This window comes from Pinus tabuliformis, chromosome 5_2 (genome assembly GCF_031772625.1).
Source record: "Pinus tabuliformis cultivar Carrire ecotype Pingquan chromosome 5_2, CPIR1, whole genome shotgun sequence".
Taxonomy (NCBI): domain Eukaryota; kingdom Viridiplantae; phylum Streptophyta; class Pinopsida; order Pinales; family Pinaceae; genus Pinus; species Pinus tabuliformis.
In genome coordinates, this window is record NC_142306.1 from 1,024,826,941 (window position 1) to 1,024,846,357 (window position 19,417).

At 38.7% G+C, this 19,417-nt stretch overlaps 1 protein-coding gene across 2 annotated transcripts in view; it reads right to left on the minus strand.

Moving 5' to 3' along the window:
* Positions 1 to 19,417, minus strand: part of LOC149162740 (Alg9-like mannosyltransferase family) — a 117,388-nt gene that overhangs the window by 68,078 nt on the left and 29,893 nt on the right. For both annotated transcript variants that reach the window (XM_089437359.1, XM_089437360.1), the window contains exons 2-3: positions 7,209 to 7,454; positions 5,838 to 5,955 (exon numbers count right to left, since the gene is read on the minus strand). In XM_089437359.1, the coding sequence (XP_089293485.1) occupies positions 5,838 to 5,955; positions 7,209 to 7,450 (360 nt within the window). In that variant the 5' untranslated portion in view covers positions 7,451 to 7,454. The remainder of the gene's footprint in view (positions 1 to 5,837; positions 5,956 to 7,208; positions 7,455 to 19,417) is intronic.

Below are 19,417 nucleotides of genomic sequence, written 5' to 3' on the forward strand. Positions count from 1 at the left end.
AAGGTATATTAAAAATCAACACACACAGAGATCCGGAACAGGCAGCGCAGAGGCTACGCTAGGCAACATAGGCTGACGCAGAAGCAACACAGAGCCTGAGAGGAGATCCGTATTTTGCTGGAGAAGTCGCATTCTAAAGCCAGAAGTCAGGGTGTGAGACCGGGAGGGCAAAAGTTGAAGATCCAGAAGCAAACGATCAGCCAGAAGGAGTGACGCAGACCCTAAAAGCAGTGATGCAACGCAACGCAGTGATTGCGCAGAAACTGCGTAGAGGCTACTAGGGGCTAGACATTCAGTGGTTGTATCAGTCTTGGATCGCCAGTGATAGTGTGAGGTATTTCTCACTAATCTCTCTGTCAGTCGGATTTTCTATAGTGGATAGCCAGCAAGGCATCCAAAGATTGTATTCAAAAAACTACTGCTTAATAATACAAACCCTCAGCTGCTGCATCGTTTTCCCGCATTGGGTTTTTCCAAGGACATTTGTCCAAAAATAACGGTGCCATGTGTTGTGTATTTCTTTCTTGCTCGGTTTCTTGTTTCCGCATTTAAATTTAATTGGTGAAAGCTGCAGTGAATTAGTTTCGATATTTGTTGTAGGATGCAGTAAATAATTTGTTCAGTAACTTAACAAATAGAAGAAACTTAATCAGTTGCTGTAGTAGAAATTTGGGTCTTCAAAATTTTCACACCTGTAAGAGCAGACAAGAGCCCTTGACTTTTGACCTTGTTGAATAAGTGGTAGATGACCTTCTTGATCCAGCTTCCAGCAGTGTTGATACTCATTCGTATGTAGTTCATCAAAGAGGGAGAATCCATGCCAACAAAGTGATCTTCAACTTTTCTTGACCTTAGCTCTAATACCATGTTGAGATATCAATGCAAGTAGATTAAGGTTTGATTCCTCTTTCTTGATAATTACTAGTGAACTATGTTGGCTTCTTTTACTTCTTTATTATCTTATCTTTCATCAAGCAATTACCATATTATGTGTGTATGAAGATCACAAAAACAAGAGACACAAGATGTAGGCACTATGCCAGGGCAAAACCCCCCTGGAGGAGAAAACCCAGTCAAAATTTCTCTTCCTTCAATGGTATTCTTTGAGACTCTTCAACCTAGACAAAGACCAAACCTCCCCTCCACACCAAGTCAACCTTCCAGATCTTCGACCCCTTTGTAGCAGCACTTCCTCCCCAGCAACTTCGACTATGCAGCAGCTCACGGCATCAGGCAGCAACTGGCAAAATCAATACTTGGAAGACTTCAATCTCCCAAACTAGCGCAATAAACAGATAGAGAGTAGCCCCAAACCTTCGATTTTCTTATTCTCCTTAGACTTGACCTAACTCACACTTCTTTTAGGGTTCGTCTTCCTCCTTTGCACTTCTCCAGCTTCCTTAGAGATATCGAACTAGCTTGAGATGAGATGCTCCAAATGAAATCGACTTCCTTCTATTTATAGGCTCCAAGAGAGGTCGAATAGGTATCCTTAGGAAAACTTGATCTCTTCTAGGCCATTACATAAATTATATTTGACTCAATACTAAACCTTGTTACATGATTCAAAAGCCCAAGAAGGATCTCCTTAAATGTACAATGACTCTATAGACTCAATATTAATCCTAGGAGTCCACAATGGGGACTTTGACTAATATAATGATAACCCAAGCATGAAACCCATGCTTTAATAAGTAATTGATACAATAATAAAAATTATTTTCTTTATTCTTTTGACAAGTACATTTCATGATGACTCAAATACATTAATGAAGACCAAACCTAGTTACGTTTTCCAACAATCTTTTGGAGGGACTTGGGGTATGGTGGGAGTCTTCACTTTTGGTGTTGCACCTCCCAAATCTCGAGTCTTGGTGATGGCTTCCTGCAATGTGGTAGGATTGAAGGCCTTGACCCATCCATGTAGTGGTTCTAGTAGACCTTCTACAAAGAGTATGACCCGCCTCTTCTACAAAAGGTCTGTCACCGCTATTGTTGTCCGTTAAAATTTTGTGAAGTACTCATCTGGTGTCCCTATCTATTTGATTTGTGTTAATTCTCTGTAATGTATGTCAGGATCCTTTCGATCAAAATGCTCTATCAATCGTTGGGTGACCAGATTTTGACTGGGTTGTTTTTGGGCTGTTTCGAGGGTTGATTCATCTTGTTGTTTGGAGGCCGAAGTTGGCTGAAGTTGACCAATTTGTTGAGGTTCAAATCTTCCATGTTGACCAGCATTGACTTTTTTGGTTCAGGCTCTTTTACTATTGTTATAAATTATCAGATTTGTAAATTGTACTATCTCTCTCTGCTGAACTATTGAAGCCTATAAGAAGAATTGATCAAGGGTTTCCCCACATTGGCGTTTGTCCCTAGTTGGTGCCACATCTTGTGTCCTCTTGTCTTGGCTTGTCTTCTACTATTTATGTTAATGTTCTATCTGCATTTTACTATCATGTTGATGTGATTGCTAAACTGAATATTGATATTGGGCTAATTAAGAAATTGAAGTAAAATTGCTCTAAAGCATAGAACATACCATTGTTGCGTAAAATTAACATGGTATCGGAGCTGAGGTGAAGACAAAGCCCAAGCAAGAGTGAAAGAGCAATCACCAAAGGTAGTTGGGCAAGGACAAAAGGCTCGATGGGTTCCTCATCCTACTTCCCGGCTGAAGACAAGCTCCATGATAAATCTGACTATCATGGATGGAAGATGTCTCTTGATTTGACCTTGGAAGAAAAATAAGTGATGGATTATGTGTAGGATAAAATCCTTGAACCTCCTTCAAATGCACTGGTTGCTGCGAAGAGCAAGTACAATAGGGTTGAAGTCAAAAGTGAAGAAGATATAAGGGATTCCATTGACAAGCATCTGGTGGCCTATATCTCCGAATTGAAGACCTCCAAGGAGATCTACGACAGGTTGGTCAGCATGTTCAAGGTTAGTAATGCTAATCAAATTTTATTTCTCAAGAACAAGTTGAAGGGTATTAAGAAGGGTAAGGATGAGGACATTCAATCCTATTTCTTGAGGATTACTGAGATCAAGAATGATCTACTCTCGATTGGAGAAGTCATTCCTGACAGGGAACTTACTCTCACCACTCTTGGAGGACTCCCACCTTAGTAGTATGTATTTAGAACCACTATACTCAACAATGATTGAATTCCAATGTTTGAAGAACTGATGTCGAGATGCATTAAGAAGAAACAAGAATGGTGGAGCAAGAAATGCCTTCTAATAGAAGCAACCCCACTGCATTCTCCGCTCATGCCAAGAGGAAGAACAATGCAGGTTCAAGTCAAGGAAGACCAGGATTCAAAAATGGAAGGAAGGGAAGATGCTTTGTTTGCAATAAGTTTGGCCACTATGCAAGGGATTGTCCAAATAGAAGGGTCACATCACATGATGATGATCACAATCATTCCAGGGACAACTTCAACAACAACGATCAAAGGAATGGCAAGTCCAATGGCAAAGGAAAAAGGAATGCAGGACATCAAGGAAATTGTCGACCCTCCAAGAAATCAAGGAACTCCAGGTATGAAGAATCCAATGTTGTTAACAATAAGCAAAAAGAGTACTATCTTATATTGGCCCTCTTCGCTGCCTCTCCTCCGGACACTTTGGAAAATTGGTTGATCGATAGTGGTGCCTCAAAGCACTTCACCGGATACAAGGAAGCCCTCTCTAATCTGATAGAAAAGGAGACAAACTTGGAGATCATCCTTGGAGACGATGCCACCTATCCCATGAAGGGGGTAGGGAATGTTACCCTTCAATTGAATCAAGGTAACACTATTCATTTGCAAGAAGTACCATATGTACCTAATCTCAAGAAGAACCAGGTGTCCATTTCATCCATGGAGGAAAAAGGATTCAAGGTGGCATTCATCGATGGAAAGGTACGTGTTTGGAAAAGAAATTTTAAAGATGCTTTTACTCTTGGGTTTAGGGTTGACACTTTGTATCAAGTTGGAGGAAGTTCATTGGGAGCCATGTCTTGCGACACATCTCTACAATCTGAACTATGGCACTAGAGGTTTTCCCATCTTCATTATAAGGCCCTACCCGATGTGACACAGATGGTGACAGGTATGCCCGAGTTCAAAGTAGAGCATGAAGGTGTATGTCTAGGATGTGCCAAAGGAAAAATTACAAGGGGACCATTCCCCTCAAGTAATAGCAAGACCATAGACATATTGCAGTTGATCCACTTTGACATACCTGGTATGATGCCCGTAAACTCCTTGGGAGGATACTTATATTATCTCACCTTTACGGATGATTATTCTCACAAGACCTGGATCAACTTCTTGAAGAAGAAGGATTAAGTGTTCACCTGATTCTGACACTTCAAAGCCTTGATCGAAAACCAATTCGAGAAGAAAATCAAGATATTGAGGACTAATAATGGGACTGATAATCTTGGCCATTGATCTCAAATGAAGTGAGATCTAATCTCGACTATAAATCACTTTGAGATTAGGGTTATGATTAAGGTTTTGGCTCAATGCAAAGTTATAAAAGCAAGGCTAGGGAGCGGGAGAATAAACACAACAACAACACAAGATTGAGAGCAGTATCTCAGTGAGCACGTGCTAAGTTTGAGGAAGTGCTGAGAGGTTGGGGATCTAGACTTGCAGGAGAGATCGAGCATCGATCTAGGGAAGATCTATTGGATCATATCTAGGGCAATTTTTGTATCTATATTTTATCAGTTGGGCCATTTTCCCAAAATGAGAACCCAAGTAGGTTCTAAGTTTTATTAATGATGAACTGATTTGTCGGGCAGAAATATGTGTGTATTCATGTAATTCAGATCATTATTTGCTTCCGCTATATATTTTTGTTAGGAACCTAGCTGTGTGTTTATTCCGTAATTTATTGCTTGTAATTTAATATCAGGTGCTAGGTTGTGGGAAAACTAACAAGAGTTAGGGTTTCATCCGTGGGAGATTTTGAGATTAGGGTTTTGGGATGAAACCCTAGGTTGTACTTGGTGAAAAGAAGAATACGAGAAGATGACTTGCCTTAGATGATATCCCTGTGTGATGCATGCTTGCTAAATCTTCTTAGTGTGTGTTAGGATTTTCTTGGTTTTCCCTAGCTAAGGTTTTGGAGAGCTAAAGGATGGTACTAGCCTTGTGATAAGGCTATTGTATGAGCTTCACCTTCATGCATATTAATGAAATTTTCAACTGTACAATACATGTGTAAATTGTAGATTTCAATTTCAGCCATCTATATTCTTCATAGTTTGTATTTCCAACACTATTGGTCTTGCTGATTTGATATAAGTTAAGGTGAAAATGTTCAGTGACTTAATATTATCATTGAAGAATAAGGGCAGTTTTGTTGCTGTATATACAACATAAATGCTTTCATAATTTATATACATGAAAAGATTGCCCTAGAGGGTTGAAATTTATTAGAAGACATCGATATCTTTTCTCTTGAATTTCCTAGTGGATTGGAATTGTTAAGACCTGAAATATAGTCTGTTGTTGCTACTAATTTGTTTCTATTTCATAAAAGCTCTAAGGCTGACAATTCACAGCGTTAAGATTCGAAAATACCTCTCGAAAAGACGTGAAATTTCTGAATTGCATAAGAAACCTCAATTCATGAAATTTCTATAGTTTCAAACAAAGAAAATAAACAACCTTTGCTCAAAGTTATAAACTAATAATATGAACTAATAACATCTTCCCCTAATCAAAACATCAAGATATAAAAAATTATAATCTTTCTTCAATACTGTTTATGTAAAATACATAATTTTAAAAAAAATAACAAAGTCTATTTAAAATAGAAAAAGACAAATACATTACCATGAACAAAACCGTATCCAACCTAAATATGGCAAGTATCTTGTATAATAGAGCAAATATCATTGGATGAAGATAGCTTCGGATTCCCCTTTCCCATTCCCATGTTAAATGGCCATATCTGATGAACAACCGTTGGATCAAAATAAGCTAGTAAGACAACAGGATGTACCAAAAATATGCACTTATTCTAAGCCAAAATAAAATTTATTACAGCTTACAATATCAAAATCTCATCCAAGTTCAAAATCATAGAAATTTCAAAAATGAATCTATGTTCAGAATGATGTCACTGATGGAGAATAATGGGGTAAGGCGTCGAGTCCTCCAACGAGCGTAGGGTTTCTGGAGCAAGGCGCCGCAGGCCAGGGTTTCCTCCATCGACGCCACCGCCATTGTCCACGACCCGAGAATAGCTGGGCAGAGGTGTGGGTTATCGGCTCTGGTCTTTAGTTTTATTCTGTGTGGTGGCGAGGTGGCTGCCCTTGCCGCCTCTACCCCCGTATCTCGCCTCTGCTCTGTTTCCTTTGCAGCAGGCAGATGGTTTTGTTTTGGTACTCGCGGGCTATCCTGTTGGAGTGTTGAGGGAACAGGGATGTGGAGGTTCTGACTCTGCATTGTTTCGTGCTGCATCAATGGCTGGTTTCACTGGTTTTTTTGCTCGCTGCTGTGGATGTTTAGGGAAGTGGTTCTTCCTCTGGTTTCGTTTGCATCTGGTGGAGAGTTTTGAGGGGGTGGGGAAGGAGTGGCTTCCTTGGCGGCTCTCTTCCTCATTTCGTGCCTCTCCTTCTTGTCTGGGCAGCCTGATCTAGAGCATACTGTTCCCTTTTTCCCTCCACAGGAGCATTTATCTATTAACAGGGCTATGGTGCCGGATCTTCTTCTGGGTGCTGCACCTCTGCTCTTTTTTGCTTTTTTGTATTAGGTTTGGGTATCCTCTACATGTCTGTTGCACATTTTTGGCCTTTTTTGGGTTCTGCTGTTGCAGATTTGCTGGGGTTCTCATTACCTATTGTTTGCTGCCCTGTCTAAGGGCATTTTGGATACTTTCTTTGGGAGTATTGTTTTGTTGGTGGCTCTGTCCACATTACTGCATATGCTTCAAGCATCTACAATATGTAATCTTTCGAATCTTCTGATTAATGAAATTACGAATTTTCTCCACGGAAAAAGATGTCACTGATGGAGGACCTGTTACTGGTTATAAAGACTTCTGATTCCAAGATTTAGGATTTGGGGTTTTAGTTTTAGTATTATGATGTTGTGTTTGCTGGACCAACAGTTTAAAGTGGACTCTGATGCCAAATCTTTATGGTAGACATTATTTGACTGCATTGAAAGTTGAAACCACAATATAAACAAATATAAGCTTACCCAAAAACAACCCGATGTGCAACTTCCAGAGCTTGCCAATGTTCATCCGGATTGAAATAGGTATGTATTAGCAAAGCATTGACACTTCTGAATAACAAACAGCTTATGAAAACATTTCTTTCTGTCCAAAATTGAATACTACTATCATCACTCCTGACTTGCTTCTGTTCCTTGGATCCTGATTTTACGGTTGAATCAGTATCCGATGCACTGTTCTTGCTTGAAATTGACCTTTGCTTCATTATCCTGTGATGAAAGAGGCATCAAAAACAATCAAATTCTACAGAACCTAATACAAGTTTTTGATTTTCTGCCTTCAAATAATTACATCTAACTCAATATGATACTCTTTTCTACTCAAGCTTTTCAATGACAAGAAATTGACTGAACAACTAGTGATTACTTTTGAACAATAAATTATGAAACAGGTTACAGTACTAAACATTTTTGACTGACAAAATAAACAGCACAAAAGCCTTTTTGTTCTTCAAATGTTCAATCCATCAAGAACCCCATAGTTTTTTATTTCTTTCTGAACTAATATGAGCCCCACCCCACGATAGTACTTTCCAATCAGTTCTCCACATATAAGTAAAATCAACCAAAACTGTCTTTAACCACAATTCCCAAAATCGGTGGTATTTTCAAGATCCATAGCTTGTCTTTTGGTGAAAATATTGCTAAAAAACTGGTGATTCCAATCCTTGACGTTTTGCTTATAAAGCTTAAGCTTCTTTGGCAGCACAAACATCTTTGTTCTGTGGACTGCCTAAAACTTATAAGTTTTCCACCAGTTTGAATATTTGGTCTGCGTTCTGAATTTGCTGTCCACATCATTTCAAACCAGAACGAAGTGTTCTAAGGTTGATTTTTTGTTGAAGAAACATTAGAACAAGCCAGTGATCTGAACCACCTCTAGATAAAGTATAAGACTCAATTGAAATGCTCAGATTGAGAAGAAGGCGCACTGTCAATTAAAAAGTGATCCAATTGCTATGCAATTTGGTGTGCACCTCCTTTTTTTTCTTGTGAAAATAGATTATCCTGTGAAACGGAAATAATATCCACCAAGCTAAGAGAGGATATCATCTTTACCAAAGCGGATAATGGTGCATCACTTATACATTCCTTGTCTCTCATCAGGATGAACAATGGTATTGAAACTGCCTACAGTAATCTACGGATCTCCAGGGAGCGGTATATTATATCTGATTGGTGAGGCCTGTTGCCTCAAATTCTAGCAGATCTTGAGAGAGGCAAAACTAAGACAAAAGCAAGACTAAGACACAACAATGAAGTGGATGCCACTGTCACCTCAGCACTCCACCTCCCACTCTTTACTAGAATTTCACCACACAGGAGGCTTCCAAGTATAGGTCACCTAAATGGTATTCTAGGTCAAATGGATCCAGGTGACATTTTCATAGGTTTAATCAAGGTTCTCAGACAAGGAACAAGGCTCAATTCTTTGTGATAAGGAATAGTGTACCTATAAAGAGGCCTATAAGGTAAAGCTTGTAGCCTAACGTTTTCAAGATGACTCAAAAAAAACACAATTAGGCATACAAGAAGGAAAAGGTTTGTTTGAAAGGTGTGATCAACAACAAGAGCAACAAACGTTCAAATGACAAAGTTAAAGCCTTAAGACATAATTAGGGTTTCATAAGCCCTAGAATTGCCTAGGCTTGATGACATCATCCCTAGGGAAGCAATTTCAACCATGCAAATTGCTACAATTTGATGTTTTAAGGCCAAGCAAGGTGAAACAATTTCAAATCAGTTCAACATCCAAGCCCTAGTTGAATTCTACCTTAAACCCTAACACAAATGGCTTGCCTTCAAGGGTTGAAATTCTAAGAAAGAAAAAGATGAGGTTTTGTAAATTTTGATCACCAAGATGAAATCAGTGCCTTCTATCTACTTGGGTGATGGAGTCATAGGGATTTGAATATGGAAATATCAAACCCTTGAAGGGAGTAAATGAGAAACCTAGGTTTTCACTTGCTAACCCTAGCTATCACTTTATGAGGGGAGAAATTCACTAGAGAGAAGCTCACTAGAAGGTTCTCTAGGGAGTTCAAGGATACAAAAATAAAGCATGCAAAATTTACCAAGCATTTCATATAAATATAAGCATTTAGACATGGAACATAGAAACCCTAGCAATATTCATTACATGTAATGATCATAAATGATATTCAACAAAAGTACTCACAATATATCCAATAACATGCCTTCTTTCTGTTGGACATTGGATAAACCAACGCTCCCCATGTGTTTCGCAACATGGACTAACCGCCTCTCGTGAATCCTTATCTCTGGTAATGCGGTCGTTGAGTAACATCTGCAGGTTTTGGTCTAACGGCAATTGTGATTCCCAACAAGTGGTATCAAAGTGTAGGTCACGAGTTCGATACACACCTAGCTCGCATTAGGGGGGAGATTGTTGGACATTGGATAAACCAACGCTCCCGTGTGTTTCGCGACATCGACTAACCGCCTCTCATGAATCCTTATCTCTGGCAATGCGATCGTTGGCTAACACCTGCAAGTTTTGGCCTAATGGCAATTGTGATTCCCAACACTTTCATCCCAAAATGAGGTTTCCACAACAAGCACTAGTTTCCAATAGCCAAAAATCCAAATAAGATCACATCTCCACAAAGTAGTGAAGTACAAATAGCGAGGCCAAGTTCCCTAAGAGAGGTCAAATTCCACTCAAGTGATGATGAAACAATAAAAGAGGTGATCCTCTATTTAAGCGAGGTCTACCTTTACTAATTTATGAGTAAAAGCACCTACACAAGTTTGACTTTTGAGTGGACAAAAAGTAAAAATGGGTTACAAGCCAACCCATTAGCTTTACAACAAGATATGCCAAAATAAGCCCACACATGTAAGTCGTAGGGCTAAAAAGGTGATGATGTCATGCCCTTTTAAGGCTCCAAATGCTCCATCAATGCAAAGACAAGGCTAAAAGTGTCTCCAAGCATCATGAACATCCTTCATTTAAGGAAGATCCCTAAATCAAGCATCAAAACAGCTCCAAGGGTCCAAAATCCAATTGTGGGTGCCACACATCGTCTCCATGGGTGCCAAGTAAGCAACGTGGTGCCTCCTCGCTCTAGCATTAGGGCTTCATCAAGTGCGACAAGCTCTCCTCAATCATCCTAAGGATGACCATCCTCTTCAGGACCCCGGATCATGGCATGCCCATCAACTAGTGTCAACGCCAACCTAGGGACATGCTGTTGATTTTTGTGTAGCATCAGGAGGTATTCCCGCATGCCAAAAGGCCTCCTAAGTCAACCTCGAAAAATTAAGGAAATTAAATTAAAATTAATTTTATTTTTGGGTTTTGTTGTCGCACAAAATGTTTAGGCAATGCGACAACAGCTCGGATCGAGGGTTGTCACCTTGATCCCCAATCTCACCGTTTAATTTGTCTCCCCACATCAGGCTAAGGGGGTAGACCCTATGGAAATGAAATGAAGGAGAACTAGTTGGGAACCAACCAACTCGGAAGACACAGTTAAGCGACCAAGTACTTGATTTATATTTAACAAGACTTATAGGATTCGATTAGATTTAAGCAATTGATACCAGTGCCTTATGGAGTCAACTATCTTGCTCGGAAATTTAGGACCAAGTAATTGATTTGCAACCGTTGCTTGAATGAATAACTATCTTATATGAAGTGCAGATCCTAAAGCTAATGTGAGATGCAAGAATCTTGGTTAATTTTAATTAAATTCCTATCTAAGTTTTAACCCTTCGATCCTTTCTATATTGAGCCTGATTCCGTAGTAAATGGCAGAGAGAAAATAAAGTGAAGCACACTAAAGTGTGATTAACGATACCTCTCCTAAAAATCTAACATACCTGGTGCCTTTGGCGCTGCAGAGAGTTGTGGCTCTGACAACTGTAAGGTCACCGTTTTAAGTACTATTAAAAGCAGGCTTCTCAAGCAAAGATGGATGGGTACCTATCTTTCTATCGACCAAGCTTATGCTTGGAAGTAAATTTAAATTATGCAAAACTAACTTAATATGCAAATGCACGAGATGATTAGAAGATGAGATGAAGTTAGATTCAAGGATGAAAAGCACTTACGCCACAATTTGCTTCAGAGTTATATATCAAAGCCCTTAATCGCCAAAAAGAATGTTCACTTTACTAGACTGGAAGATAAACTTCTCAGCAATATGCTTAAAATATCACAAATTAATGCCCAATTAAACCACAAGCTTATCACTTCAAATCCTTTTAGTTCAATTATAGCTCAAAGAGAACAAAAACCTCTTAACAATTCTTTAATATCAATGCCAATTATATAGATGCTCAATAATACTTGAAAGATATGCAATTTACCACATTTCCATGGAAGTATACTTAACAATTACTTGAAAATTTCTCAAAGAAATATGCAATAAATATTCAAAAATTCAAGCAATTAAAACCACGCTTAGAGTTAATTAGATGACGAGCAATCTCAATAGATGTCAAGCATAAAATATTCAAAACCCTTATGTTAAATTTTAGGTATGTTCTATGCTTAGAGCAACTTATTTCAATTTCCACAGTTAGCTCAATATCTTTTCCAGATTAGCAATCACATCAGCATTAAAGTAAACTGCAGATAAAACAGAAACATAGATTGCAAAAGACAAGCCAAGACAAGAGGACACAAGATGTGGTGCTAGCTAGGGACAAACCCCAATGTGGGAAACCCTTGATCAATTCTTCTTATATGTTCTTCAATAGTTCAGCAAAGAGAGAGATATAGTACGTTTACACAGAAGTCAACACTTTGACTTATCTAGATAAGAGCATAGATCATCTCTAAAGAAGATGATACATGAGATCAGTTGAAGACATGTTGCTTCAACTGATTCTCCAAGGTGACTCCTTCACCTATCGTTGTGATGCATTTCGTCATCATGCTGCACCTCACCGTGTTGCACCATGTTGCACCCATCATCACTATGCTGCATCTCATCATGCTTCATTAATCATGACTGTACCCATCACTGTATTGTATTATGTGCCATTGTTGCACCATGTTGCCATACTGACCTATGTGTTGGCTACATCTTGCTTGCTTGTTGTCCCTAGCTTGCTTGTTGTCCTTTGCATGCTTGCTGTTGCATGCTAGCTGTCCCTTGCATGCTAGCTGTAACATTGCATGCTTGGTGTATTTACTACTTGTACCATAAAACTGTCCCAATGTTAGTTAGTTTTCCCTTGCATGCTACTCTCCTTCGGAGGCAGATGCTCAGGCTGTTCCGGCAATTTCGGCTGTGCCCAGCAGTTCCGGCAATTCCGGCTATTCAATTCCGGCTATTCCAGCAGTTTCGGCTTTTCCTGGCAGTTCCGACTTTTTCCCTCTGCGTCAGCTTTCCCGGCAGTTCCGACTTTTGCCCTATGCGTTAGCTTTCCTGGCTGTTCTTGGCAGTTCCGACAGTTCCAGCGATTCCGGCTATTCCCGGTAGTTGCCGCAGTTCCGGCAGTTCCAACAAATCTAGTTATTCCCGACAGTTCCGGTAGTTCCGGCAGTTCTGGCTTTTCCCAGTAGTTCCGACAATTTCGGCTATTCCCGGCAGTTCCGACAATTCCGACTATTCCCGGCAGTTCTGGTAGTTCCAGCAATTCTCGGCAGTTCCGGATTTTCTGGGCAGTTCCGACAATTCCCGCTATCCCGGCAATTTCGACTATTCCCGGCAGTTCAAGCGATTCTGGCTATTCCGGCTATTCCTGGCTATTCCCGGCAGTTCCGGTTGTTCCCGGCAATTCCAGCTATTCCTGGCAGTTCTGACAGTTCCAGCAATTCTGGCATTTCCCGGACATTCCTGGCAGTTCTGGCTTCTGTCCTCTGGATTAGGGCAGCGTTATCCCTTAGGATCTCTCCTCCTACTAAAACCCAAAGACAAGTAGAGAGGAAGAGATCCCAAGTGTCTTGAAATGACTTGAAGGCCACCTCTATTTATACTAAAACGTTGAACACAAGTGCGGTTTATTTGGTTGTTGGCCGACCTTGACGAATTGTCCCATAACACAAACAAATTCATATCCCCATGAATACTTATCGGAATCAGATGATCTTTAGATCAATCCTACACCTCTTGATGAAAAGGATCCAAGAAAAATATCAGCTTCCATTAATAAGATGACCCACATGGAGTTTGGCCCTAGTTGCCAATTTTAACACCTTAGCATGCAAAAACTTAAGCAATTAAATTTCGAAAATTAATTGCCATGTAGAACCGTGAAATCCAAATGCTAGACACTTCAAACAATTCCGGATTTAAAATAAATTCCTTAAATGCTTCAATCTAGAAAAGAATTATTGTTTTCCTATAGTCAAACTTTAGAGATGATTTAAAAAATATTTAAATTTGTCTTGACTATAGAGAAATTTAAAACTTTTTAACACTCCAAAATTTTCCCTTTTTGAAAAATTTAAAATGCCAAACTCCTAACACAAAAACCCCAAAAGGAGCTTTAGATTGAAAATTTAATTATTCCTTCAGCAATTTTAATGTGATAAAGTTCATGAATGAAGAAAAAATTTAAATGTGGCAAATATGAGAAAAAGACTTACTTAATTAAAAAAAATTAACGGGCCAAAGGCCACATAAAAATTTGAAATTGTTGAAGCCTTTTAAGTTTTACTTTAAATTTAGTTCCTTTTTAAAAGCCCAAAATGAAAATCGAAATTTTAAGGTTTTCTTTTGTTTAAAAAAAAAATAGAAAAATCAAAAAACAATTCATTAAAAAACTCGAAATTTTTAAAACAAAAGGGAAAAGCAAGCAAAATTATAAAAAAAAAAGAAATTCAATTTCATTTGAGACTTAAACCTAACAAAAATCAAAACAAAGAAAAAAGGGAAGTCGTGAGGGAAAGGAGCTCGGGAGGAATGATGGCGGAGGAGAGGTTTTGCAGGCAGCAACAAAGGGATGAAGAGAATGCAAAGAGGATCGCGACGCTGAGAGGAGAGGAGCACGCATGAAGGATTCGAGGGTGAGGTTGGTATGCAGGTCGAGAGGGGAAGAGTTCACGCGGGTTAGGAAGAGTGATGCAAGGATAGCATGCAGAGGGGATAGGAAGGAGTCTATGCGAAGCAGCCACTTGGAGAAACCCTCGCGTAGAAAGGAAGAACACACGCGGGAAACACAAATGGGGTAGAAAGGAAGAAAACATGGACGCGAGGAGAGGAAAGGTGACGCAGAGGGAAAGAGGAAAGGCGGGTTAGGAGAAAGACTGCACGCAGAAAGACAAGGGACGGATTAGGGCCACAGAGAGAAGGTAAAACGCAAAAAAAAGAGGGCAGAGGGAAAAAAGAACTGCGATTTTAGAGAAACAAAGGGATCAGCAAGAAGAATGGTAGCCCAAGAACCTTAAAAAAAATCCAGAAATTCTTCTGCTTCGGATTTATCCTTGGAAAAACTTATAAAATCCTCGGATCTAAATTCGAAACCCTTGGAAAAATAATCTTAAATAATGTCCCTGCAAAATGGTATTGAGGCCAGATCTTGCCCTCTAGGGTCTAGATCTGGCTTCAAATTAAATTTTTCTTCAAATCCGCACCTGCAAAACAAAAACAAAAAATACCCAAATCCCAAATATACAAAAATGAATAAAACCCCAGAAACCCAAGTTAGAAAATTTTCAGATCTAAAAACTAACTAACAGATCTATGCACAAAGGTTGCAGATCTATCAGATCTGAGGAGTATGAGTCCAACTCCGCTCCCAGATCTGATAATCTAAGGCTCTTACTAGCCAGATTTATCAATTTTTCCAGAAAATATTTAAAAGATTTTAAAATTTTAGAGAGGTACTAGCCCAAAAACACCCTGTAGGAAAAGAATTTATCGTTAGATAAATCCTGGAGCTTATATGAGGTTGGCTCTTCAGAAAACATATGTTGAGAGTTGGTTGGTCCAACTGAAGACTATCCCCAAACGCTCAATGAGAACCTGAGAGATCTTCTACAAACACTAGATCAACCATCAAACCAGGTAGAGAAATAGAACAACAATAAAATTCTGAAGAAATAGAAATACTTGCTACTTAATCAAAATTAAAAATGTTACTCTAAATCCAACAAACTGAATAAGATACATGTATTCAAATTATTCTAAGAGAGCTATTGATTGATAGTTTTCACATAATATTAAGCAGAAATTAAAACAATGTTACCATAAATTCATGAAGAGGAACACCACCGCAAGTTGAAACCCCAAAGACTTTTGCATTAATTCAAAAAAGTATACAAGAGAGCTTGAGAGCTTAGTACACGATTCAAAGATCAGATGAAAAGACAAACTGACACTGACCTCTAATTTATAGGTAAAATCTCCAACGGCTAGTTGGCTTGATCCCTGTCAAATTAATCTCGACCGTTCATAAAGATTTAATTAATCTTTAATCATCACCGTCGAAATTATTTAATTTTTTAGGAAAAAATGAATTTTTCATTTAATTGATTTTTAATTAACTCAAAATTAATTATTTTGAGTTAATTTCTTCAAAAATTTGACTTTGACTTAACCACCAAGGCCCAAGGGTCCAAAATTTCTTGATTTCCTCAATATTCCCTTGGTCAGGGACCTCCAAAAATTAACTTCTTTAAAACCCACGAATTTCACCATTAGAGAATTTAATTTTACCTAGGACACAAAATTAATTAAATTTATGGCTTAGGATTTAATTTAATTTTGCCAGAAAATTTAATTAATTGACTTATGAGAGGATTAATAATTTTTCCAACCCTCTAATATTTAGCCATGGTGTCTAATTATGAAGGACCATGCACTAAATATTTTTTACATGAAGATTTTACAATTTAATACATGAAGAGGGAACACCCATTCGTTATAGACCCTCAACATTTACCCATTTCTGCGACACAAAATATGATCTAATAAACCTAGTAATTTGTAATAAAATAATCTAACCAATTAGCTAGGATTATGCCCAAATTACTTTTACGAGGACTCGATAAAAAACACTAGGACTCACTTAATATCTTGACGACAAAATCCACCCTAGCTTTGAGGTGAGGTTGGAGGGAAAAACTTTGTCGATCATTTGTGTCTAGAGACAGATGAATCAGTGAGACAAAAAACCTCCTAAGGTAGAAATCGTCATCAAAATACTATGTTTACCTAGGTTGTTACATACATGATGGTCTTACTAAAATCATTTACATTATAACCATGCAGAATGGGTTTACAGCTTACAAATTGCAGATTGATGATGAAATCTAAATGATGTGAATACTCGAACATGATAGATTCCTTTTGTGAAAAAAAAGGGGTGTACTGTTATGGGGTCTTTGACTCAGAGTAGTCAACAGGTTTCATGTAGGCTCAAAAGGGATAAGTTGGCCCCACCATTAAAGGGTGTGTCCCATGGGGTAAATGCACCCATTCAACTTGTATATATATATGATGTGGCACTTCATTTGGTCACTCACTCGTCATCATCTTTCTTCTATAGAAGACACTGAAGTTTGGACTTGGCTTTTAGCACAGACTTCTAAACAATTTATTGTAAACCTTGTTGAAGAAGAATTTCTCTGAGAAGAAGAGTTATTGGGTTTTCTCCCAAGTTTGGGTTTCCCAGGGAAAATTTCGCTCTCTATTGTGCATGATTGTCTCTTTATGATCTTATTGTTTTCATTGCATTAATGTTCAAATCTTCTATGGATAATTGCTCAATAATATCAATGGCATAAGATAAAGTGTATGAAAATTATTAGGTAGTAATTATAAGCTCAAAAGATTAGTTTCTACTTTGTATATTGTAGAAAAAATCCAACATGGTATCAAAGCCTTGTTGATAAGAGCAACCATTGAAGAGACAAGTATGATGTAGTCTGGGCTACAACAAGGATAAGACCCACAAGCTTTAGCTTTTGCTTCCTGCATAAATATTTAACCAAAAAGAAAGAAGGGGGATATTACTTGTAGTCACAAAGGGAGGGGATCGAATTTGTTATTGGAGTCCAATCTGACGACTACATCAGATTATCGGATACAATATGCTTACTAGTATTGCCGCATGAGAAAGCGACGTGGGCATTCGTATTTTTACCATCGTCCTTGCTTGCTGTGACAGCGGGGTTTGTTTGCCTTATGAACCGAGTCAAGGATTTTTTTTATATTCAAGGCATGCCCGAACTGTGTAAGGCGCCTCTATATTTATTTTGGTTCTTTAAAATTCGAGGTGGTTTTTCAATATGATATTGTGTTCAATCAGATCTGTTTTGGGGGATTGTTTCCACAATTGCTCGAATGGCTTCTAAGCACATAATGAAGGAATTTAAGGACTTGTAGAGAGGCTCACCTATGTCGTGCAACACAGGGTTTGTTATGAACAAAGGAAGGGTCGCAACTCTAGAAGAGGGTCGAGGGCCTCAGATTATATGACCAAACAGGCTTGCACTAACTACGATTTTCCAGTTGGAAATGATTGTGGTTTGATGCAGCTAGATATTTCATGACGTGCAAAAATAACCCCAAGCCCTATATCATTTGTCATATAAAGGAAGGCCATTGAAACATATAAAATAAGACCAATGACATTTGCACTACAAGAAGAAGACTTTTGCATCAGAGGCCCAAAGGGTGATTTCCTTACTTCCTCTTTGTCTTTAACTTTAGTAAGGTTGTGACACACTTTGACGCCAAACTATGTGAATATCCAACTATTGACATTTATCCAAGTCTAACTGCATGAATGTCCATGTGTTGGCATCAATCTGGCCCTGCATTATGCACGACGTGTTATGATCCTATACCCGCACGTTGAGATCAGTGCTATAAAGAAGGTCGCAGTGTGATTTGTGCATTGAGTTCTTCTTATGCTCTTTTATTCTGGCACAAGTGCGATGCAGATCGATGGCAGTATGAGTAATAGTATGGATAATGATTCGATTAGCAAGAGGAGCGATGCTCTGCATATTGAGCAATAGTGCAGAAATAGAGTTTGTATGGGTTGTAAAATATTGTAGCGAAATGATCTGGTCCAAAATGATTAGGTAATCGATGTGCATCGCTCAGTTGTATTGTTGATCTCAATTTGTTGTGTAATGTGGATCTGCGCATCACCAAATCAGATAGAGTAATGTGTGAATCAAGATGCATAAAAGTTGTGCGTTAAGTCAACAATTACATATCATGTTCCAAAAGTCTAGGTGATTTGATTTATTTTATGTGTGACATGGCCAAGCAACACGGGTGATGTGGCACCCAAATTAGATTGGCATTGATTACGAGCATAAATCATGGCATGTCAAGCTGGCGTTATACCGAGTTAAATTGATCAAGGGATCGAGACCTACTCCTTTGGTCTCAAATTCAATTGATTCATAACATATGAAATTACAGTGGTAGCTAATGCAAGCATTATCGGGCAGTAGAATTGGTAGTTAATGAGAATTGTGCAACCGAGGTGTTGGGTTCAAATCGCGTGTGTTGGGTTTGAATCACATCGACACTGACACCAAAATTTGAACATGCAAAAGCAAGGTCATAATTCTGATATGCTTTTAGTGCCAGGGCAGAGCGTGGTTGAAAGGTCGAGACCTAGTGGCTTAAATACAAAGGCAAAGTTTAACGACTAACCCTTGATGTGACAGAGCTATTGTAAGAGGTTTGGTATGTTGTTGCTCAAAGTTGAAGTGTTGCTACATTTGATCCAATACAGCTAAGGCTTGGTTGAATAAGGCTTGAATATGTTGTTGTTAAGGGTTTATAAGTGAGCAAGAATCAGGTTGACCAACATGGACATACATATGCAAGGTCATCATGATTTCAATATGTTGGCAATGTTATATCCAGTTACAATTCAAAAGTGGAACTATGACCAGTTGATGAATCGAGTGTCATTCTCCCTATCAAAATATTAGATCGAAATTGATTTAAAAGGATAGCATAGCAAGGAACATTGTGTAGGGGAACTGGTAATGCACGTTGGTTACAAGGCAAAGGACAGCCTGGTGCAAGAGTTGAAAGTCCTAGGGTTTATGGGATGAAACCCTAAACCAAGACTTGAGGTGTTGGATGCAAGTGGAATTAGTATGACGCATACTTGGTTATCTCCTTGATAACACATGGAATGACTTGGTGTTGATGCTAGCTTGTTGAGCCTTTGGTGTGGCTAGATAGCTAGATTAATACGCAAGATGAAGAAACCCCGGC